This window comes from Hippoglossus hippoglossus, chromosome 23 (assembly GCF_009819705.1).
Source record: "Hippoglossus hippoglossus isolate fHipHip1 chromosome 23, fHipHip1.pri, whole genome shotgun sequence".
Lineage (NCBI taxonomy): Eukaryota > Metazoa > Chordata > Actinopteri > Pleuronectiformes > Pleuronectidae > Hippoglossus > Hippoglossus hippoglossus.
In genome coordinates, this window is record NC_047173.1 from 4,773,704 (window position 1) to 4,798,052 (window position 24,349).

General features: G+C 42.7%; 3 protein-coding genes across 5 annotated transcripts; 2 read left to right on the forward strand and 1 right to left on the reverse strand.

Moving 5' to 3' along the window:
- Window positions 1-381: 381 nt before the first annotated feature.
- Window positions 382-4,488, reverse strand: med21 (mediator complex subunit 21). Of its 2 annotated transcripts, XR_004613034.1 has the most exons (5): window positions 4,366-4,488; window positions 3,942-4,056; window positions 3,141-3,241; window positions 819-1,079; window positions 382-727 (listed from the first exon to the last, which is right to left on the reverse strand). XR_004613034.1 is itself a non-coding variant. In XM_034577876.1 (4 exons), the coding sequence occupies exons 1-4, from the start codon at window positions 4,405-4,407 to the stop codon at window positions 900-902; spliced, it is 438 nt and encodes a 145-aa protein (XP_034433767.1). In that variant the 5' UTR covers window positions 4,408-4,488; the 3' UTR covers window positions 382-899. The 2 variants fall into 2 exon arrangements, 1 of the variants encoding a protein (XP_034433767.1); XM_034577876.1 differs by having other exon boundaries at window positions 382-1,079.
- A 30-nt stretch (window positions 4,489-4,518) lies between these two features.
- Window positions 4,519-8,038, forward strand: fgfr1op2 (FGFR1 oncogene partner 2). The gene is made up of 6 exons (XM_034577875.1): window positions 4,519-4,727; window positions 5,597-5,733; window positions 5,993-6,110; window positions 6,352-6,494; window positions 6,626-6,739; window positions 7,558-8,038. The coding sequence occupies exons 1-6, from the start codon at window positions 4,703-4,705 to the stop codon at window positions 7,693-7,695; spliced, it is 675 nt and encodes a 224-aa protein (XP_034433766.1). The 5' UTR covers window positions 4,519-4,702; the 3' UTR covers window positions 7,696-8,038.
- A 1,966-nt stretch (window positions 8,039-10,004) lies between these two features.
- tm7sf3 (transmembrane 7 superfamily member 3) lies at window positions 10,005-24,349 on the forward strand. Of its 2 annotated transcripts, XM_034577856.1 has the most exons (13): window positions 10,005-10,294; window positions 12,504-12,658; window positions 16,473-16,623; window positions 17,317-17,437; window positions 19,171-19,342; window positions 19,433-19,610; window positions 19,926-20,012; window positions 21,155-21,235; window positions 21,405-21,557; window positions 21,661-21,761; window positions 22,705-22,867; window positions 22,988-23,246; window positions 23,290-24,349. In XM_034577856.1, the coding sequence occupies exons 1-12, from the start codon at window positions 10,207-10,209 to the stop codon at window positions 23,239-23,241; spliced, it is 1,704 nt and encodes a 567-aa protein (XP_034433747.1). In that variant the 5' UTR covers window positions 10,005-10,206; the 3' UTR covers window positions 23,242-23,246; window positions 23,290-24,349. The 2 variants fall into 2 exon arrangements, with proteins under 2 accessions (XP_034433747.1, XP_034433746.1); XM_034577855.1 differs by having other exon boundaries at window positions 22,988-24,349.

The window sequence follows — 24,349 nt, forward strand, 5'->3', positions numbered from 1 at the left end:
TTAAAACATCAGCAGATCTCTTCCCTATTTTACCCCCCCGGCACTATTTTTATCTTTCTTATGCAACCCTTGGAAATGTCACAAAATATTTAAAGACCAGAACTCGGATCTTTAAAAAGTCAACATTTTGAAGCTGTAGGCGTTACACTGTCATTCTCGTGTTGTATCTACGTGTTAGCTTTCAATTGTTTAGAAGATTATCAAGTGAACAATGACAGAAGAAAGTTACCCACTGAAACTGAATGAGGATGAAACATCAGTTCTGAAGTTTGTATTATTGAGGAAATTTGGGGAAAAGAAACAAAGTTGCACTGTACAGAATTCATACTGAAAAGTGTGACACTAGTTTACCTATAATTGTTTCAAATAGTGAAATCCACAGTTTGTTGAAGCTTTATTTTTTAAAAAAGAATAAGGAAAAAACAGACAGCTACAGAAAACAAGTGATATCATATTGAGAGCAGCAAAATGAGAATTATGATTTTATTCATAAATATCTACAAAAGTTCATCGAGATGCAACTCAACATATACTGTACATAAAACATACAAAACCTTTTAAACTCTTTTCTCACCACGAGGAAGTAGTTTTCCACATGTGTATGTGAAGATGTCTTCTTTTGGCCCTCTCCTGTTGGTTTTCAGGCCAAGAAGTCGGCATTTGTAAATCTTTCTCAGCCAATTAACATTAAGGGCAGAAGAAAAGCTCATTTGGAGATCAATATATTCTGTAAATATCCAGACCTGTGAGAGAATATCCTCCACACCACTCTGATGGGCGTTTAGACACATCCAGCCTGTGTGTGAGGCTTTCATCTTTACAGTTTGGCCTCTGAAGGTAAATATAAAGAGTCAAAACATGAGTGAAATTGTCCAAAGGTGTAATCCATGTGTTGTGGGTCAGGATTCGGATGGTGAAGGCTGGCTTGGGGCTCCATTGCGGGTGCGGAGCTGAGACTGGGCTATGTCAGCCAGAGCGCTCTGGATCTTCTCCAGCAGCATATCGCCACGGAAAACCACGTCCTCCAGACGAGCTGCTGCATCGTGGTTCTCCTCCTCCAGCTGCCGCAGACTGGCCGCCTGATGGGAGGTCACAGCAGGTGAGATGTATTTATAACTAGAACAGCACTCAAAAGAGAGAATACCTCTACCAACGCCTAACAGTCCCCTTAAAGTTGTAACAAATAGTACATACTCATAGATATCAGTTCTCTAAAAATGCCTGATTTCTTTCAACGAGGTCTGTGAATTTTCCTCTTGGGAAATTGGTGACTATGTCAAAAAATGCCCCATCTCGAAATGTTAAAGAAAGTGAAAATTAAACTACTGGATCTGCACAAAAATGTTATTGGTTCTTTCCTGACCCATACCACATCCTTCCATCAGGTTTCATGGTAATCTGTCCAATAGTTTATACAGAAGGTTTATGAGGTTTTATTGTTAGTACTATGACTGATGCCATTTCCTTTCGTTTTCTAGAAAGTTGGTGTGCAAATAAGGACTGAGCTTCAACCCTGAAACAAATAAACCAAGGCTGCACCCCTCTGTCCTAAAACCTTAATCATGTCAGGAGGTTGCAACATTTTCTGATGATGTTGATGTGACAATCACTGCATCCCTCAGGTTGTGCTTTACCTTCCTGCTCAGCAGATGCACAGTTCCCCTTAACTGACATTTAAAACGGTGGAAACATCAGGCTGGAAGGACTCTGATATCTTTTTATAGCCTGACCTGCACCATGGGCATCAATTAGCTTAATTCTCAGATGCTCAGTCAGTTGTTTAGAGGAGAGTCTGTGGTTGTTAAGTGTTACCAGAAGCTTTGAAGAGTCAGGGAATGTGGATCCTGACCTGTGTGATCGACCCCGACTGGTCTTTCAAGTCCTAATGAACCAATTAAATTATAATGAGTGCATTAAGTTCTGAGACTTTTAAAAGTAGAAGGATGCCCAGACATTTGCACGTCACAATGCTACGGGGGTTGTATTGACTTCTTATCACTATTAAAGTCAATAAACTAGAATCCGCAAACTGTGAATGGGAGAATGCTTTAAATACTTTTATTTTATTGATGTGGTCTGTTGCACGCAGCGCTTCTATCCATCCTAGGAGAGGGATCCCTCACTTATGACTCTCGTTTATGGCTGCATGTTTATGGCTGTATATTTATTGGTCTCATCCACTGATCAACAGCTGACTCAGTACGTCGGTCAAGAAATTCACAGTGTGACTTGATGAAAGCTGCTTCTTAATTTGAAATGACAGATGCCACTTTATGGGTTTTCTGCTTTAAAGGAAGTTATTCAGAGTTGTGCACAGAGTCCCTGGGGGTGTACCCTTGGAGCTAAAAATAAAATCATGTACCTCAGTGAATCTTTGTCTACATAAATTAAAATTTGTTTTTGCTCTGGTATGGAACCAACACTGTAGCAGTACCTTTTCCCGTCTTAAGATACATCCTCACTTTTCTTGAAGATCAGTGTCACTGGCATTATTTTTATCCAGTTAATGCAGAGGGATGACTTTAGTTTGACCCAATGTGTTTGCTCTATTTTCTCAGAGCAAACACACTAACCCTGTTTTAAAAAATCTGTATTTTTCAAACCCTAAAATATAGTAAAGACAACTATTCTGTAAGAGTTTGAATAAGATACAGGACAATAACATAAATATACAGTAAACCATAAACTGATTATGACTGAAAACTTGAATCCTTGTGTGTGTTAGCAGCCTCTAGGATTCTACAAATAATTGACCAGAAGAGCAGCCTGGAAAGAGACAACAATCATGTGGTTGTTCATTTAATACCCATGAGCAGGCATCACTCTGCCTGTCAGAGCCAGAGCTGTCAGTGCAGGAAGCAGCTGTCTGAGCGATCACCTGGCTCCCTCTACAGGCCGAAAGCTAGAAATACCAGCTGAACTTTCGTGTGTTCCCTCTGTTGAAGTAATGGCGTTTGCACATTTAAACCAAAGTCTCCCTGAGGTAAATGTTCCATAGTAACTTAGTTCAAACATGGACGATGTCAACATGCAGAGAAGGTGGGTGTAGGATGAACAGGTTAGTAGATCCTACTGAGTTAAGACTGCCATTGAGAAAATTGCAGATAATGACATTCAAAGATGCTTGTGTATGTGCTGACCTGCAGAGCTGCTGTGGACTCCTCACTGGGGAGTGAGTCGATTAGTACGTCCACATCTTTGGCTGTTCTGGCTATCAGAGCTGCAAACAGCTGGGCATATTCTGGACAGAGGAAAAAGATAATGAATACAATACAAGGTATAAGGTTAAACACAACTGAGGGGCGCAGAGCTACATCGTGGTTACTCCTATCTCAATTTGCAAAACCGGATACAGATAAACAACATATGTGTAATGAAAATTAAATATTTGTCTTGTATTCGGTGCATCTCTCACGAGAGAGAGAGAGAGAGGTACCATACATTTTGTGGTTGCCAGTGATATTGTGGCGGCGGCCACAAGCAAATAAATGTATGGTCACTGACTCATTGACAAACTGTAGCAGGTCAGAGGACATCAGCTGAGTAGGCGGTCCGTCACATGAGGCCCAGGACATATTAACGTGAACACCGTGTAAAGAATGTGGCCACATCGTTAAACAACCTATAAATGTGGCTGCAGTGATCGGATTTAAGGACCTGAACTTAGTGCTGTCGGATGAATGGATCACACAGGACGGATGTTAACACCAGGTCAGAACTGGGTCAGAAACCTGTAACTTCATTTCCTAACCAATAGCAACAACGTCCATACGCCTGTACTTTTTGAACGATATTTCTAAATATTGTTCCTGCAAATTCACAACATCACAGACTGAGGTGGGGAAAGTATATTTTGTGACGGTATAGACTTAGTGGTTTCTCATGTGAAGGAGAGAGAGTAATGAGAAGATTTGCATCACAAGTCGAGCAGATAGAATCACCTTCGGTGGGGTTTGCGGGCTGGTCCTTGTTGATGGCCGTCTGGATGTTGCTGAAGGAGGCAGGAGGCGCACATTGCTGCAGGACCCCGATGGCGTTACAGAACTGGTCCGCAAGCTGCACACACAGAACAACACACCGTCACTGGAGGGAGCTTCACACGGAGACACGTGTTTGCGACGGTGTCATTCTGCGTAACACTGACAAATATAATCTGAGAGTGCACTGGTCTCACGCTGCGGCCCCCTGGTCGTTAGCTACCCGGTGATGTAGCAATGTTAACGGGTCAATAATCCGAGATACTGCGCATAATACTTCACATTATTCACCGCCATCACATTATTTAACAAGTAAAGTTTACTTTAAATTGCATCGCCGCCTATTTCGCTGCGGTTTCACTCTAAAAAACTCCAAAATTGGTCTTACCGAGTTGACAGCGTCTTGAAGCTGCGTTAGCCTGTCCGCCATGTTTCCTGTGATTTGACCACATCTCGCGAGAGTGTCACGGGAGTGTAAGATCTCGCAGGACTTGACGTTACTATCGTTGACTATTTTCGTTCGGATTAGCTGCGGCTACTTGTAGCAGCTCCAGGCTGTTTACAGCCACCGAGAGGAGCGTCCAGCGAAACCCCTCCGTTTAAATCTCCGTGTGCTACAAGAGATAACAGAGCTGCATCGCCAATCTTGATGGGGACCGATGATAGCCTGTAGCTAATGTTAGCTACCAAACATCAACAGGAAGCAGCGGCTAAGCTAAATTCCAATGTCTTGCACTGTGAGCTCTCCAGGTACAGCAGTTTATTCCTGAATTCATTTCCAATCGGTCTAAGTGTCAGACATGACAGTTGTACCAGCATGTTTAGAAGATGAGCCTCACGCGAATTGTTATGACAGCTTTAGCGTGGTTTATTATCAGCTAATAAGTTAGCAAAGACTCAGGTTTGTGTAGCAGTGCTACTTTCAGTCTGTTACTTGAAGTAGAATAACGAGAGTGTGTAATTGTCTTTTCCACAGTGGAGACAAACCTACTAAATATATCACTTACAACTCAGTGATGTAAGCTCGAGTGAGTTAGCTGACACAGCAGCTGTCATCCAAGGTGGGACGAGGTTAGCTAACCAGCTAAGTAGCATGCATTGAGTCAGTTCTCTGCTAAATTACGTCTATTTTCTTAGTTTTGGTCTTTTTCAGATCAATCAATGTTAGTTTCATTCACTTCACTGGCTTACTGGGCCCAGTGTTGAGATTTACACATGGGGAGCTTCAGTTTCGATTGGTGTCTTTACATGAGGTCAGAAAGTGAGCTAAAGTTCAAATAGCAATTGATAGGCAAGATGGATGATATGAAATAACACTGTGTATGCTCTGCATTTGTTTACATGCACAAGTTATCAACAGAGACATAGTGAGACAGCAGAAAAGAGAACGCTACCCTCGCTTTATGACATCATTTATCATTGATCATTTATTATGCATTCAATTGATTGGTGTTCAGGCTACTTTGGTATTTATTACACTGACATATCTCTGATCAACAATGGCAACATTATCCAGTTACAAAGTGAGGAACCCACTCTTCCTTTTCAAACTCGAAGCAACAATGCTGCTCTCGGTAAACTGTCATAGTTCCTTCTAATGATGACTTTCATTTTCTCAGGCATGAACTGTACCTTGGAGAAGGTCTTGGCAGACGCCAAGTCCTTAGTGGAAAGGCTCCGAAACCACGACAACGCAGCTGAGATGTTAATCGAGCAAACAACATCCCTCAACAAGCGAGTGGACGCCATGAAACAGGTAGGGTGTCACATGTAGCCTGGTGCCGATTAGACCTGAGTTCATTTTATAGATGCTTTAATACAAAATGACCATGGATAGAGTGATATATGGCAGGTTAATAACGTTCTTCCTTTTTTTTTTTTAAACCAACAAAATAAATATATAAAATGAGTCTGGTCAAGCACTATTTTCCTTTTAGAATCTTTATATCTAGCAATTTAGACTGCCGCCTTTCAGTTGTTGATTTAAAGTTGGTTTGTTTGTTTCTTTTTGGCAGTATCAGGAGGAGATTGACTCATTGAACCAGGTCGCACGACATCGGCCTCGTTCAAGTCTGGTCCTTGGAATCCAGCAGGAGAACCGTCAGATCAGGGAGCTACAGCAGGAAAATAAAGGTTGGTATGTGGAGTTTTGTGTTCATGAAGAACACAGAGGATATAGGACAAAAATACAAAGACACACAGTGGGATTCTTTATTTTGGAATTGCCATAAGATATAAAAAGACTCGATGGCTGTTTGTCGTTGTTACATCATGTGTGCAAAAGCCAGAGGTGTGGTTGTTAATCACAAAGAGTGGACTGATTTTCTTGTAGGAGTCTTTTTTTTCTAGTATTTTCTCCTCTCTCTTCCTGCAGAGCTGCGGTCATCGTTGGAGGAACACCAGTCTGCGTTAGAGCTCATCATGACCAAATACAGGGAGCAAGTGTTCAGGCTCCTCATGGCCAGCAAGAGGGACGACCCTGCCATCGTGACCCAGCTGAAGGAGCAGCACACCACGGTTAGTAACAGCTAGTTATGGCTGTAAGTGACCAGTAATATTGTAAATCTCAGTTAACCTTTTCTCAATTTTCTCAGTTGATTGTGAACTGACAAGATGATGAATTTACGTTGACCTTTCTTTTGTTGTAGGAAATGCAAGCACACATAGACAAGATCAATGAGATGGCCTCTGTGATGAGGAAGGCGATAGAGGTCGATGAAGGGCAGATATGTGAAGATGAGGAGAGGATTAAACAGCTCGAGGTAAAAGCAAATCCTGCCAAACCTGTTGCACGGGTTACTTCCATTAATTTTCAGATGCACTTGAAGAATCAAAGTCACTATGCATGTTCCTCTTTGAAAGGTGTGACCTATGTTTTGTGACACTGTGGCTTTCTTACACCCATAATTTGGAAGCACAACATCAAAACAGACCAATTTTGAGCTTTATCATTACTTTGACATGCAAGATTTTTTTTTTTTACCAGCTACTTTCTAACTTTGTTTGTCTACAATGCGGTGGATGGCCAGCAGTGAACAATGGGTAACAGAGACTTTTCACTGAAAACTGGAAACAACACTGATGAGATCGGTCAGAGTGAATCAGAACCGTAAAGTAAAAAGTCCCCAAATCTCAAAAGTGAGCTGAGAGAGGCCAAAATGCTCCGTAGAGCTGAGAGATCATTCTTTGTGAGTCGACACTACGAGCCACACAGTTCTCTTTGCACACAGTCATTTGATCAAAGGTTAATTGAAGCCATTAGATCTTATCAACTGCAGTTAGTAGATGATGCTGCCGTGACTTGAAGAAAGTTACAGAAACTAAAGGACCCAGTGTGACTGGAGAGTTCAGAAAAAATGTAATGACAGCAGTGATATTGAGTCCAAGCTATTTCCATCACAGAGAAGTCACTTCGTATGATGAGTATATTAGGGCCATTCGGAAGTGCAAAGTTTGTGGTATATTCGTCAATGCAACTTACTTTCAACCACCGATATGCAACATTGGATGTAAGAGATGTTTGCTGTTGTCCTGTTCCATCTGAACTTATGGCTGTGCTTTCCCCGTGTCTGCGTTTCAGCTGGAGAACAATGGACTTCGAGAGCTGCTGGGGATCAGTCGCGAGGCTTTCCTCCTTCTGAAGCGAGAAGACGCATCAGAGAGCACGTCGCTGTCGCCGCTGCTGACCAGTGCTGACGTCAGCTTACGAAAAAGTTAGAGCCCGACCCCGGCCCCCTCCAACTGCTGCCACTATTGTGTATAGTATGTACAGTCCGTTGCCACAAACCACTTCACCTTTTACCCTAAAGACTCTTAACAATCATCCTCCTCGTTCTGCGGCTGTATTTACGGCATAGTGCTACGGAGTTGCATCCCCGTCTGGTGATTCAGACACTAGCAGTGTGCACACATCTTTCTTTTCTTTCTTTTTTTAATCGTTGGTACTTGTGTTATGTTATGTTTGCTCATCAGCATGCATGGACCTGTGGTGCCTGCGAGGTTTGAAAGTGTGAATGAGTAAAAGAAGGGCTTGAGTTAAAATAAACCTTTAAAACATGAAATTGTCTCTGCTGTTATGGACGTTGTGTGACACATGTCTTCTGTTTGGGCTCCCTGTGCAAGTACCCCACTTCTCCCTTTCACTACTTGTGTTATTGTTCCACACTGTCAACATCAAAGCAGGAATAGAAACTGCGTCTGACACAGATTGTGGTGTAAAATCAAACTGCCCCTTCCGCAACTTCTTCTTCTGCTTCTTTATTCAGTTTATTGGCGGGTGGAAACCAACATTCTTCTTCAAACTCGAGCCAAATCTTTTTTTTAACCCTAACCCTAACCCCCTTCTTCTGTTGCACATTATGGTATTTATTTTAATAGCTCAAAAACATTTCTTTAAATGGAACAAATAAAGGCAAACTGTGTTTTTACTGCTTTGAAATAACTCGTGACTTTGATGTTATGGTCTGAGAGCTGATGTCTGCCACTTTTTCCGAGAACCACAAAGTTGGCCACAGTGTGTTGGCTGTAAGTGGCAGTCCATCTGCTATTCATGCTAAAAAAACAAATATTTAGGAAGCAAGGGGCTGATAGGAAATGTCTTAAAGGGATAGTTCACAGAAAAATGGAAATTCAATCACTGTCTACTCACAACTATGCCGATGGAGGGGTGGGTAGGGTTGCAAAGGGGCGGAGAATTTCCGGTAAATTTCCGGAAACTTTCCATGGGAAGTTAAGCTTGGGAATTTGGGGAATTTTGAAAAAAAAATGTTTCCGCAAATTAAACGCTGAGCAATAAAAACGTCATTCAAAACTCTATTTTAAAGATGTATGGAATGCAGCACACGCTGCACGTTGAATTTCAACCCTGCACTGTGCATTTCTCCATCACATGCACAGATAATTCCCAGCATCCTGCACACTACAGCAGGGCTATTGAGGCCACACTACTGCATTAGCCCAAGGACTAGTCAGGTAAGTTTTGATGATATTACTGGGGGAAATATATAAGCATGCTGATTGAGGATTGTTCATCTGTTCATCTAGCCTATTTCTATTCATTTATCCATCAATTGTAAAATATTTTTAAAGACGATTCCAATTGTTTAGCTAACTATTTATATCCCTGGCATTGCATTAGTGTTTTTTTACAAGCTTTTTTCTCATCTTATTCTACAGAAGAATGCCACGTGCACTATCTCATGTGTGGAGACATTTCACCCCAGCCAATGTAGAAGGAAAGGCTGTGTACATTTGCAAATACTGTGCAAAGACCTATGTTAAGAATGCCACAAAGATGCAGAAGCATATAGTCAAGTGCCCAAAGTTTCCTCAGGGCTCAAATCAGCTTATGACAAAACAAAATGTTTATATTTATGTCTGTATATGACAAGGTAAATACAGTTAGTATAAATTACCCACAAAATGTCCAGTTTATTCCCGTTAATTCCCGTATATTCCCGTTAATTCCCATGGAAAGTTTCCAACTTTGAATATTCCCGGAATTTTGCAACCCTAGGGGTGGGTGAAGTGTTTCAGTCCACAAAACACATCCAGAGTTTTTAGTGGTAAACAGTGTTGCAGCCAAATCCAATACAATTGAAGTAAATTGTGACCACTACTTGAAACGTAAAAAAAAACATCAGAAAAAACATAAAATGTCTCTAAACTGCTCGTGTGGTGTCATCCAACTATCCGCAAGTGCCGACGTTCAAATTCGACGTTTTTAGCCTAAAAGTCCTTGGATGACACCACAGGAGCAGCATGGAGGAAGGTTATGTTGTTGTTGTTTTTTACGTCTGAAGAAGGATTCACAAGTTACTTCAATTGTGTTGGATTTGGCTGCAACACTGTTTACCCCTGAAAAGTGGTGTCTGGACTCTTCACCCACACCTCCATCGGCATAGTGGTGAGTAGAGAATGAGTGGGTTTTCATTTTTGGTGAACTATCCTTTTTATACAATCATATTTTGGAGGGTTAGGGGTTATGGTTAGGAGGAGGAGGAGTTATCGCGGGACAGAGGGCGGGATTCTCGCGGGTCCAGCAGTCAGAGCGGCAGTCGGTGAGGCGGTGCTCCTGGCTCCTGTGGCCGCGGGACCTGTCTGTCCGGCCCAGCATGTCGCTCTTCTCTCTGCGGGGACTTCTACCCAAACACCGGAGACAGCGGGGTCCCCAGCGGTCTGACTGAAAGGACACGGTTGAAGAGTGGAAGACACGAAGCGGGGGGGGAACATGACTGTCTGGGTTCGGTCCCCGCCGCTGCTGCTGCTGCTTCTTCTTCTTCTGCCCTCGATGCGCGAAGTTCAAGCTCAAGTGGAAAGTGAGTTGCTAAAGCTAACGATTTTTATACGCTTTCACTTTTCTTTTTATCTCAACACATGGTCACTGTGTGAAGAAAGGAAGGGAAGCGGTTCCTTTGACATTCCTAGATTATGTGTTCTGTCTGTCACTGAAGTGTCATTAGCCTTATTGTTGTGTAGCTAGCGAAATATCATATTCTACTTTAAGCTAGCTAGCTGTGTCTGTGTTGAATATATATATGTCAGTATGTTTCTCTAACTATGTATGTATACATATGTATTTAGGCGTAGCTTTATGTATGTCAACAATCCTATATTCCCTACGGTGGCCGAGAGAGCTCAACGCACTCCACATGCATTTAACAGCTGCATCAGTCTGACAACAGAGGTGGTATTCATAAAATATTGCGGTTTATGTGGGGAGAGTCAAAAAGCAAAGTTCGTCTAGCACCATGAGTTTTTGAATCACGTGAAGGTAAACAAACAGTGTGTGTAGTAAGGAAACTGGGACAGTGACAGGGCCGACGTGCCCCTGGATACCTGAGATCCAGATTAATAAAGGTAATAAAGATAACTGAGAACCAGCCCCAGTCACCTGAGGTGATAAATACTCCACCATCTCTGCTGCAGTTGGAGAACAAGACATAAGTAACCACGGATCTATGCTGTTGTTGAAGTTGTTTAGATTAATATTAAGTAGTCAGTGTTTTCACTCCACATGTTCTTGTTGTCAGAATGTAGAAGCCTCTGAAACAGCACAGAGAACATCATGCGGACACTCCACTCTGAAACTGAGACTAAAGAAATCATTTTAGTGTTTAGAAGCTCTTAAAGACACCGTCACAACCATTCAAAGAGTAAGATTTAGCTGCTTTTCTGTTGTCATGGTCACAGAGGAGCTCCCATCTCACCATCACTGAGTGGTTGATATCTAATCAATACTCTGCCGGTGTTTATCTATAATTACCTCAAAATTGACACAGGTATACAATACAAAGATATTCTCCACTCATTAAGGTGGGAGACAAACCGAGTCTGGCCAGCAAACAGAAAAGTGTATGGATCAGGCAGCACGTGTAACCAGCAACAAATCTCCTGCTTGCGCTTCAGTGCTTTAGCTCTAATACTTGACATCCTCGCTCTTTGTACGAGAGACAAACGCACGTCTCAAAAACATCATTCAAAAAGAGCATGCACATGATCAAAGTTGGTTTGTTACAGGTTACAGTGGCAAATGTGATAAAATGGTCGCAGGTATTTTAAAATGGCCGTAAGTCATGTTGTGCAAGTTATGCGCTGTACACATGGCTACTAAAGACGACAACCACTGAAATAAATCCGAGCGATCAGCTCAAGATAAACAGCGGTGAAAGTTCAGTCTTACAGTGTCGACTGGAGCTGTAGGATAGGCCCCTGATAGGGTTGAGGGGCCAAATGATAAATATGCTACATATGGGAAAATATCCCGTGTTTATTTATTAGTCAAGCTTTCCAGACAGATAAACTGTAGTTTACTTGGGGCGGTCATGGTGTTACACAACCGATCAAATGTCACTGCTTATGCACACATTCCACCGATGGACAGTTAGTGGTCATGCAAGAGTTAATACATCTGTAGTTAATTAATCATCGCTGTTTGATTTGACATAGAAAAGAACACAAGAGGAAAAACAAAGTATAGGCAGAAGGTCAGTGGAAGATTGGCTTCAATGTTATTGGCCAGAGCAAAGATCATTAGATAACAGCTGCTGGTTTTAGTATAAAAGAATCTGACTGACAGATCATCTCACTGAAGGTTTCAATCGTTGTTCTAATTTAAATAAAATGTCAAGGAGAATAAAACTAACTGGAAGCATCTTTAATGAAAAGTTGACATGTTGGTTAAAGGTCAGTCAGTTTGAATAGAGATATTTAAGACAACAAACTACTGATGATCTGATAAACTGACTTGTCTGAAAGATTTTCTTGCCCCGACCTATTTTACAATAATATTTTGTTGTATAGGTTTAGTTTATTGTTTATTAGAGAAAATAGTTCATTTATTGTGTCTGGTTACAAATACACATGGACAAATTTGCGTGTCATTTATTCTGTTTAATTAACAAGCATTGCACAGAGTATGTCGAGCGGAGGGTACATGATGATGGTGTAGGTGAGTGGTTGAAATGCCACATGCTGCAATCAAGCTGCTGAACTAAATGAGAACTTTTCCCCCCCTCTCTGCCACAGACCGTGTGATTTTCCTGCCGGGAACATTCCAGAACGTGAGCGTCTCCCGGAATGAGACGGTGCAGGCCGTGGTATCCCGGATCTCCCCCGAGGCCGCGTTCATCACTCTGCAGTTTCACACGCAGCACCGCAACGTCACCCTCTCCTACACCAGGGTGAGAAAGTATAACTGCCACAGCATTAAACTGATCATTTTCTCACCTTACTCTTTCTCAAAACTGTCCCTTTAAGCTCACTATAAAATCTAAACTCTCCCTAACATGAATACTATAGCTGTATTTAAACAAAGACATAACAAGGTTCAAATGATATTTCAGTACATGTTTTATACAGGCACATTTCCTACTTCCTACTTTCCTTCATGAATATATTTGGTATAATCCATGACAAATTTCACATTTAGTCTGGTTATATATTTGCAGAAATCACCGGAGTAAATATGTCACTAACGAAGTTAAGGTACTTTGGAGTATTGGACACGTTTCTCCTCGGATTAGGTAAATGTTTGTTGGTCTGGCAGGGCTGATGTATTGCCACAGAGAACTGAATGGTTTACAGATAAAGTTCTGCTGAACTGCGATGAGACTGATGATATCAACAGCCGAGCTGTCTCCGTTTCCTTCGCGTCTGTGTATCTGCTGCCAAAGCTCTCGAAGCGCACACATGCTCGGCATCGGCTGCACCGAGTACGACATTTCAAAAATGAAAAGCTTCTGAACATGTGGGGTAGAGGCAGTAAAGTCGGCTTGTGGATGTTGAAAGGTCGTGATGTATAGTTTTTCAGTTAAATCGGAAAAGAAACTATGAAATTGAAAGTACATTGTGTGTGGACATGGACTTACTTGTGTTTAATGAATGAGGCTTTGTGAGTAAGGTCGTCTGACCCACTGGGAGCAGTGGCAGTCAGCTGATCTACAGTCTACTGGTCATGAGCAGCGACCCTGAGGGGGAAAAACCTCTGGCTTCGGTTTGGGTCGGCGCAGCCCAGAATGGCACATCGCCTAATTCAGTTTATTTTCCCCTTGTGATGGAAAAAGCAGCAAAGAAGAGAAAAGAAAACAAATTCATGTGATTGAAGACTTTTCTCTGTGGTAGAAAATGTCCCTGCCTGAAAAAAAAAAAAGACCCTGTTGATGCAAATGAGTCTCAGTTTCAGACCTGGAGCAGATCACTATCACCAAAACACATCCAAATCTAAAAAGGAAATTCAGAAAGGTAGAAAGGAAGTGTTGTTTTTTTTAAACATGCACACAAAGCACTGCAGTTTCCTTTATCTTCTTTATTTTCTTTGACTAATTTCCTCTTTTATTTTTCATCACTCTCTCAAAGCGGTGAACCACAAGTCCTTTTCATATGTTTGTTATTTATTTTATCAGCCATCGTGGTTATAGCTGTCTGCGCTGACTTTACATTTCCTCTTCTGCTTTTTTCTACAAACCAGACAGTGTTGTTTCAATACAACCATTTTATTTTTGTGCACCATGGGATTTTACTGTACCAGATAAACAACAGTGTGTGAAGAATGTAAACCAGAAAGCTATGACTAGTGGTGTTGAATCGCTGTTGTACCTGTTTCCTGTCGGTGACTAATGTGTCATCCAAGCTGTGAACCACCGTTACACGTCTGATTTGTGAGAGTGTGAAGTTGCTGTAGCTCCGTGGCGTATTGGATGAATTCAGTAGAGACCACAGCGAGTGGAGTGTCACTGCTCACAGAATAAGACTAGTGGAATGCAACAGAGTTATTGTATGAAGACTGAGAGTCATAGTTATAGGGCGACTAGAAATGTCCCCTGAGAATGATTTCCTGCCGTCTGCTGTTACCTGATCTTAGTGGAATGTCGACGTGTTTATAAACCCAGTCGTATCAAAAAGGCAGCGCACACGATGGATTCTAAAGTCCTGTACAAATGTGGCAGCTGCTGCTTGGTGTTCACATCAATTAAAGATGTTAGAAAACATGTTTAATGACGTATTTGGTAATGAATATAAGCTCATAGTTATTGAATCTAAACTTGTGTTTAAACCCTTGTCATCTACCTCCAACATTTCCTCCACCAGATAATAATGATAATACATTTTATAAGTATGTTGTTTTTATGCTCAAAGATACAATACAGGAATACAAAAAAAAATAGAAAGCAAATAAAGGTGAATAACTATTAATATAAAATACATCATAATCTCACATTGAAATATACGTTACATGTGGTAATTTAATATGAACGTGCATGGGACAGACCACAACATTTGCACACAGGACTGTGCCAGATTAGGGAAGTATCTGCAGTATTTAGAGAAGTATTAACTTGGAAACCAAAATACACAATAAAGTATTGATATCAAAACAGATGCTCTATTGTAGCAAGTGAGGAAGTAGACAAGATTAAAAACAAATCTGCCTCTGTAATGTCAACCCACTTGGTCCTCATTAGGCTCTGTTGACCTAGTGGTGATGTAGCATCTGTCAGACTTTATAGTGTTAGAGTATACACACATCCTATTTGAGTTAGCCAACTAGTTCACGTGGACTGGGACTTTAGCAGTTCAGGATGTGGTGGACTGATTGACACACTTCAGTGATTGACTCATTGTTCTGTCACAGACACGAGCAAGAACATGTTTGGTTAAATACCAGGCATGAATGAAGTTTGACTTTCAACTCTTTCATGCGAAGAAAACTCCACTTCTCCATTGTCATATCATCAAATTTCGATGAAAAGAAAGTTGGTTTGGTTCATCTCAAACGTATACAACCTCCCCACTTTGTGTGGAGCTCTCAGCCCCAAGCTCGCTGGTCCTTAAAGAACAACCCACACAGTCTATTATATTACATTTCATTTAGCAGATCCTTTTATCCAAAGGAGCTTACAATAAGACCATTCGACCATGAGGGTACAAACCCAGAACAACAAGAATGTCTACGGTTCATGATAGTGGAGGGACATGAAAGCTGGTGCGATAATGTGGCTCATGAACAACTGTTTCAAAGTAGAGCTGATGTATCAGGGTTTGCATATATTGATTATTATTTTGTTAGTTTGAACAGTTCATTGTTGGCTTTGTTATTTTTATGGGATTTGATGACAATAACAACTCTTTTAAGGTTTAAGTTGAGCCTTGGCTGAACCTTTGGCTCTGAAATTGTCAGCTGTGCTGCCAATGAAAAGAGTGAATTTACTTTCATTGCATGGGTTGTTTAGTAACTAATAGAATTTGTTATAATGAGATTGAAGATTGATTATTAAAAGTAGTTTCTATTGACAGACTCAGGTCACAGTACAAACACACAAGCATTTTGTTGACCCTTCGGTCGCCTCAGTTTAACCGGCTTTTTCCTTCATGTAAGCCGTTCAGAAATATCTGTCTCCAGAGGGTCGACTGCAATGTATGATAATCCTCAGCAGGTGACGTGCTCTGCGGGTCAGTAACCCAGTAATCCACGGAACAAAGAGCCGAGTGTGCTGGGATGGTGGAGAAAATATTGTTCTCAGTCACATCTGTGTGATCTGAAGAGATTCTTTACTTTTTCCTCAAGCACTGGGTCTGGTGAAAACGTGAATCTGCTTAGTTGTTTAGTTAAAGACCTCCAGTAGTACTAGCATTCATATCAGCCTCAGCTGTTCTATAAACACGATAAACATTAAACCTGCTGAACATCAGCACATGAGCTTTGTCATTATGAGCATGTTGCCATGTTAGCCAGTCAGCTCAAAGCACAGCTGTGCAGTATTTCTTTATCATTTTCTTACTGTTTTAACGTGATTGTAGTCACTGTAATGGTTTTGTATATTATTTGTGCATCTGCTGACAAACTGATGTGTGTGTGTGTGTGTGTGTGTGTGTGTGTGTGTGTGTGTGTGTGTGTGTGTGTGTGTGTGTGTGTGTGTGTGTGTGTGTGTGTGTGTGTGTGTGTGTGTGTGTGTGTGTGTGTGTGTGTGTGTGTGTGTGTGTGTGTGTGGTCTTCAGTTGCCAGGCCTGGGTCTCTCTGTGACTGCTGTGGATTCTGGGCTCCTGTCGACTCTCCAGCCAGGCGTGACGTCCCTCTCACTGTTCCTGTCCACTCTTGACAGCGACACTGTGGCGGGCACTGGGGTCATCCTCCCCTTCTCCGGTGCCGGTATGTTTTGAAACCCGTCTCTGGATGTTAATGTGAGGCCATTCTCCCGCTCTAATTGCATAACAGGGAAGTTGCATGCTGTTCATGAAAGCTGTTTCTGCAACAGTTTGGGTGAGGTGGGGGTTATTCAGCTGCAACATGCAACTTCACCACTAGATGTCTCTAAATTCTACACACTGAACCTTTAAGTCCCAATATGACCTTATTCAGGTTAATGTAATCAGAAAATGCTGTTTACATGGCAGCGTCTTATTCCCATTATGGTCTTAATCGGGTTCGTCTTGGAATGTTGGTGTCCTTATAAATGTAAACACTTAACTACTGGAAATATCCTCTCTAAAAAACAGTACTTCCAACCGCTGGTTTGGAGCATTGAAGATTAAGTTATTTCCTGGATAAGAAAATTGCAGTTTTATCTTGGTGAAACTAATATACTTTAAAGATCTGATATCAGATAGTTTTCAGTACATAGATTCACAGACGCCTGACCTGCATTTTCCAGTATCAGAGGCATTTCCGATGCTGGTATCTGGATTGGACATCTCTATAAGCACAAGCCCTAAATTGTGCATGGCTGCTCACATGTCTTAAACAATCAGGATGCTGCTCAGCCTTCCGTGTTTTGTTTTTGTCTTGTCCTTACATGCCTCATGAAATCTTTACTGATCAACATGTCCGCTCCCCCTGCTTTAGACCCGGTCCCTGGAGCTTGTAACATCGAGTTCAACCTGGACATGGACCCAAATGTCTACGTTCACTACAACCTCTACGAGACCACGATCCGCTTTGCACCTGCAAACTTAGGATATGAGAGGTAACGCTCCACTTCCTGTGCAGCCTGTTCAGCTGGGGGCAACAAAACCTCTGCACCCACACATCACATCAGACCGAACCTGTTGTTAAACCGTCATGCTGTTCATTTGAGGCGAGAGCGCTCTGCCCCTCATTCACATCCTCGCCGCCTCCGCCTCCACCTCCGCCTCCTCTACTGTGGCCAGATACACTCACTTTGTTTTTGCATTAACACCTTTGTCTTCGGGCCAAGTAACCAGAGGACCCCTCTACTTGTTCAGTCATTTCCTGTTTTTCAGTACCTGCCAGTGTGAAGCTGTACAGACTCATCTAGTTTTATTTGAATTGCCCCTCTCAGCTCTTCAGCGCAGTGTCTGTAGAGGTTATGTCTTTGTGGCTGCTGGGTGGGTTATCAGCTGTCCAAACAGTGGGACACTTATTTTTGTGGACTTTTTTAGAAATTCCAAACAGCAATGCGTGCAATGTGGCCAATTTAGTTTTCAGCTCATTACCAAAAGCTGCGTGGAAAAATACTAGGGTCTTTGTTAACTGTCTTCGATTGCCGCTCACTTCACTTTGCACGCAGAGTGTGAAAGTCTACTTGTTTGACATGGCTCACTGCATTAATGTTTTAGTATCAGGTGATGAGTCCTGATTTTTCACACTGAAACTCCACATACACACAATATGGAGCCATAGCGATATATTTATTAAACACACGTCAAACACGGAGCAGCTGACTGAGCTGTACACAGTTAATTCCTGCAGTTTCAGTGTCATAACATCCACCGGCCTCATAAAGTCTGTGGCTGTGACCAAATCACTGCAGCTAATTCTGCCCTCTGAGCTGACAAACATTTTACACTCATTACTTCTGATTTGGTCGCACTTAATACAAACATTGCCCCCACATATAACTGTCCCAACGGTATAACATTGACTGTTTATGCGTCAAAGTTTATTACTCTTGTGTGATTCAGGAGTCTTGCAGTTGTTTGTGACTTCATACTACACGACTGAATTGTTTCAGGGGGTCAGGCACTACACGATCTTTCAACAGGAAAAACCCCCGACTAATATATCTGCTCTCCAAAAGTATGTATCATTTTAAAAACACCCAGGAGAGGAGACACGGTGAGTCTGACTAATCCACAGAATGACACATCAGGCTGGAAGAGGTCAAACGCTTCAGAGGAACGTCACATGAGAGTTTGTGACGTCCACAAACTCAGAGCAAGTTTCCACTTCTCTGCCTCTAGATACGTACATAGGTGTGTGTGTGTGGTGTATTGGTGCACTGGGACTGTCGAGTGCAGGATTCACACATGCGGCAACAAACCACCACATTACAGAAAATGACATCACATACGAACCAAATGATGTTACGGTTTGGTTTTGGTGTCCTCCCACTCGTCCTCTCTCTCGCTCTTCCTCTCCTCTGCTGGTTCTCAGGCTCTCTCTCTCTCTCTCTCTCTCTCTCTCTCTCTCTCTCTCTCTCTCTTCCATTAGATGACATTCAAACACACTTATCTCATTAGGGTTTAACAGAGACTCTTGTTTACCAAAGCTGGTCAGTCTCTGGCCTGCGGTGAACTCCATTGTCAACTCACAGGAGTTTAAAACCCCTCCCTGTTCACCGGGTTGCGTCCACACGAGCGGGACAGTGGATCCTCTCACTCCCCGCAACCCACACGACAAAAGAGCCTGACATTAAAATTGATTTGATTTGTCCTGACTGTGTCCGCTCTCTGTCAGAGGTGACACTCCTCCACCCTGCGACGAATCGACAGAACCCACCACGCGCTGGCGGCTGCACTATGACATCTACCAGTACTTCCTGCCCGAGAATGACCTGTTAGAGAGCAGCCTGTTCAGTGGCATTCAGGCAATGGCTGACACCCAGGGCATGATGGAGAACGGCAAATGGGTAAGCACCATAAACAGAATGATTAGGGTGTTTACAGCTCTGCTTTAATGATTAAAAGAGCTGATGTTTCACCGCGCCGTCTCCCTGCAGGTCCTGACGTTGTTATCTACAGATATGAGCATGGCAGTGTTCAACTCCATCCCCGGCCAGGGCGTCATCTACTCGGTCGTCGTCAGAGACCCTCTGTTGAACACCTCGGCCTCCTACATCCCCGTCCACACCTACGCCTGCAGCTTCGCTTCCACCCTGGACAGCTGTGAAACTCTGGGTAAGTTCCTGTGTGATTCACATTGAATGAAATGTGCTGTTTCATTATTGCATCACTTAATCTTGTACGTGTCATATTCACTCAGCAATAAAACAAGTTTGTAAAAACCCTGTAAAAAGTAAATGAATTACTCGATAATAAAAACACAACATATTTAAGAATACAAAATCTTGTGATATTGCAAACTGTGTTTTTTACTCGTCTGTTTAATTAACAAATTCTGTCATTAATGGCGGGAAGCCTGTTCCAGATGTAAGCTGACAGTAGGTTGGGATGTAGGTTTTAATACAGTTATTGATTTACATTTATTTTCAGGAAAAATATCCACTAAAGTGTTTTTCACCATCACGGGCTTGGCGGGCCTGTTTGTCTGCTTCTTTGGGCATCGGTTCTTCAAATGCGGTGAGAAATCTGATGATCCTCATGTGACTATTATTATCACGATATCATTATGTATGTTTTATTATTAGCTTGTCTGTGGTGGGTTTTTTCTAAAGCCGTTTCCAATCATGAATATGAATATGTGCGGAAAAATTGGGTCTGGACGCAGGGGAAGACGCGTTCATAAGAAGAACAAATCACATTTTAGTTTGAAGCTCATTGACACCGGCGTCAGCCCTTATCGTCAAAAGCTCTCAGCTCTCATTTTCTTTCCAAATTGGCATCTTCCTCTTCATTTTCATCCCGAGATATTTGTATTCTTCCAGTTTCACATCTGTCGCTTGTTAGAAACATCATTAATCCCCTTCAGATTAATTTCCGGACATTTTCCTGCCATATTCATGGGCTCAGACAAAGTTCCATAAAATGTCTGGAGCGACTGACTCAGACTTTTCTGTTCTCACATTCAGCTCCTCGGTCAAATTCAGGAAAATGTCGGCCGTCCAGTTCATGTCTGGAAGCAGCTTAAGTGTTTTGGTTCTATTATGTTAACAGAATCTGGCAGCAGGAGAAACTATAGAGAACAGTTTTTGGATTTGATATATTTGATAATTATTTAAGGGCCACACACTCTGGTCCATTATGAGTTTTTCTTCAAAGTTAAAGAATGGGAAACAGTTAAATTTCCCCTAAACCAAATTAAGTTGAGTCACAGTTGGCTTCAGGACCAACAGATTGCATCAGTGGGGTCAGAGACCTTGCTTGTGTCCTAACTTCCTCATGCCTCAGACAGAAGCAACGCTCTGACATGGGATGCTGTTTAACAAACGACGTGTGGATCCCTTTCATTTGATCCCATACGCGTTTTCTTTCTTTGATGCATTTAAGTATGAATGCTATCCTCAGAAACTCGGCTTGTCGGGCTGGAGCAGTAGGTGGCCTCTCATGTGATCTCTCCCGCATGAGATGATGAAATGTATTTGTTCCAAACCCAAACCCGTGACTGTGAGGCTGCCAGAGTGAGGGGCCACGATGCAGCGTGTCTCACTCTCTTATTCCGGACCATGTGGTTTCATCCAGCTCCTGCAGCAGAAAATCTTACTCCTGTCATATCTTAACATTCCTCTGCTTCCTCTTTTCTCCTCTTCCTCTTTGTCACGCAGAGTTGTTTTGTATGGGGTTCAGCTTCGCTGCATTTTTCTTCTTCGTGTTGATCACCAGGACGACGGACCTGACCTATGACCGTGAGTTTTTCCAACTTCTGTCTCTTCACTTGATTAAAGTCATAATGGGGCTTTGGTGCCCCCTACAGTTGAATCAAACAACACACAGTTGCTGCACTACACTACTACATTTCATCCCCAAATAAAACCCCTCTTCTTGAGTATTGTCTGTTTCCGTCCCTCCACACAGTCCGTCTGGCCTTGTCAGCGGTGATCGGCGTGGTGGGCGGGGTCCTCCTGGTGATGAGCTGGTGGCGTTTCGGCTCTGTCATGGTCTGCGTCGTCGTGGTCGGCCTGATGCTGGGTTTCCTCATCGCCTCCACTGTCCTCTTCACTCCTCTGGGTATGAACAAAGTGCTGTGTGGTCCCCTCAAACAGATCCACACGACCAAGCTGTGTAAAAAGTGTAATAATTGTACATCCTGTGTGTTGTGACGTTTCTCCAGGTGACATCGAAGTGTTCAGGAACTCGGATGTGGTTTTCTGGGTGACATTCTGCTGCTTCATGATCATTGTTCCACTCTTCTTTGTGCGATGGCCCAGAGAGGTAACTCATCATCATTTGAAACCACTTACCAAAGCATTCGAAGGATTTCATGACTTCAGTTCGGCGCCATGTAGTGGCAGTAAGAAGAAGGACACCGTGATCACCAGCAAACAAAATAATTTAGAAGTTGCTGCGTGGGCGTCTGGTTTGATAGCAGTTTAGGTTTTGAGCTGAAAACTCAGAAATATTTCAAAACTACAATCGTTCTTAACTTTTAAAGACACAGAGACCATTTTACAGGCCTTCATCACATCTGGTTTATTGCAGCAGCCCTTTGTGCTTGACTTAATCCTAATCTTTACACTGACTCCCACTCTGTTTTGGATTAGATTTTAAGCTTTTACTGATGACTTTTAAGGCAGCACGTACTTTTGTTCGTTCCAGTGACCCGGCTGAAAATCAGAGGGGGCGGGGCTTTGGCGGTTGGCAATTTGCCTATTTCTGTTTGCACACATCTTATGCATGGATTTTATGCATCACATGGCAAATTACATTGCATTTGTTTAAGAAGACTCCAGCATGCGGCCGAGAAAATAGTCACAGCACGTTAAAGCGTAAATGATCGTTTTCACATTTCTAAGGGAACAGATTCCAGGTGCTCAGGAAGCCAGGCTCCGTCGCCCTGATCCCAAAATGAGACGTGAGAGTGGAATGGATTTTTCTTGTGGAAATTTCAGTTAGAAAGTGAACTAGCAAATTTCTCAAAATGTTTTACTATTCTTTTAAAAAGGTCAAATTTGCTTAATTATTTGGTAGCAGTCTACCTTCTTTGTCCTCAGTTTCCATTTGACAAGTTTTCATTAGTGAATTATTGTGAAAGAGTTGCAGCCATGAATAGAAAACTCACCAAAACTAATCTCAAGCCATTGCCTCATTTTTTTATATTTTCCTATAAATTGTTTATGCGTTTCGGCCGTGATGCTTAACAATCAAATCGTTTCAGGGCAACATCATCACCTGTGGCGTCGTCGGGGGTTACGCTGTGATTCTGGCCGTCAACGCCTACATCTACACCAGCCTCTCCTACATCACGCTGAACATCCTCAAACGCCTGCACAACAACATCTTCAGCGCCGTGTTCACAGACGTGCCGTTCCAAACCATCGGTGAGTTCACTGCCAAAACCAAACGAAGGGATTTAAACTTTGTAATACAAACATTATTGCTCTCACAATAATTTGCACCATTTTTTACTTGTGTGTGTGTGTGTTTCTCCCATCGACCAGACTACATCATGATCACCGTGTGGGTGGTGCTCGGCGTCAGCGGCATCGTCCTGCAGCTCTACCGCGAGCGCTCGCGGCCGTTCTTCCCGCCCAGCCCGTACCTCATGTGGCTGCAGGAGCGGGAGCGCCGCCGGACCAACGTCCTCGACCCGAGCCACCACTTCGCCCCGCTGCCCAACCGCCTGCTGGCCCGAGCGCGGCAGCTCACCAGGCGCATGGAGCCCGCAGGAGAGCACACGCCTCTACTCCTGTGAACCCCCGACGCCATTGTCGTCTGGGTGAAGCCAGGTTGCGCGTAGAGTCAACAATATCCCCGTGATGTGTTGTTGACCAGCAGAGGCTCAGACCTGCCACATGGACGCCAGTGAGGTGCTGGTGTTGTTCCCCTGTCACCGGTGTCGGGATTTGACCCCACATCAGCTGACACAGAGAGGGATCATATCACTGACGTTCTTCAGGTCGATTCTAATGTTTTAAAACGAAGTCTGTGACAGCTACTGCCAGTTTTATGAAACACTTCAAAGACATTTTAGCCCGAACGAGAAGAATATAAAAAGTTGTTTTGTTTATTAACACAAATGTCGCTGTGGATGCTTCGTGTCGTCTGTCGCTTCTAATCCTTCTGCTGTTTGCACTGAAAGTCACTAATGATTTAAGTCGTGAGGCATTGTATCTCCAGAGAGTCGCATTAATACCACCTACGTTGTTTTTTGTTTTGGACTTGTCATGTTTGCGTAGTTTGGCTTTAAACTACTTCACACACTTTGATAAAAAAGAAACACACAGTGGAGCCGAAGTTAAAGCACAAATTTAAAGGATGGAGTTTACGTGATGAGTTCATGTGTTGGACTAAGCTGTGGACGTGCCATGCAATCTGTCAGCAGGACACGAGGTCAAGTAGGGGACAAGTTATTAAATACGGCAATACACAGAATTTATATTTGATCATTTACACAAAAGAAAGACCACTTTGTCAGAACTCATGCTCCTCCTGTGTTTGTGATTGGACTCTTCAGTCCTCTGGTACTCGGCACACGCGATTGTAATGTTGAATTTTACCTTGGTGGTAACAGCACTGACTGACTGTGTTGATCTGTGAATGTGCCGTGACTTTTCTCAGGGTTTCCCACTCGGCTTTTAGACCACGGTGCACTGAGACGGCGACTGAAACCCTCGACCCGATTGTTCAGCACGTTCGGGTCCGTCAGTATTTTATTCAGCGACTGAGCTGAGCTGTCTGGTCTCGTGACTTTTTAGAAAAAGACAAAACAAACACACAGAATGTGTTGAACAGTGAGGTCAACTGTAATTTGTAATTTAACATGTTTTGATATTTAATAAATGCCTACAGGTATAAACGTG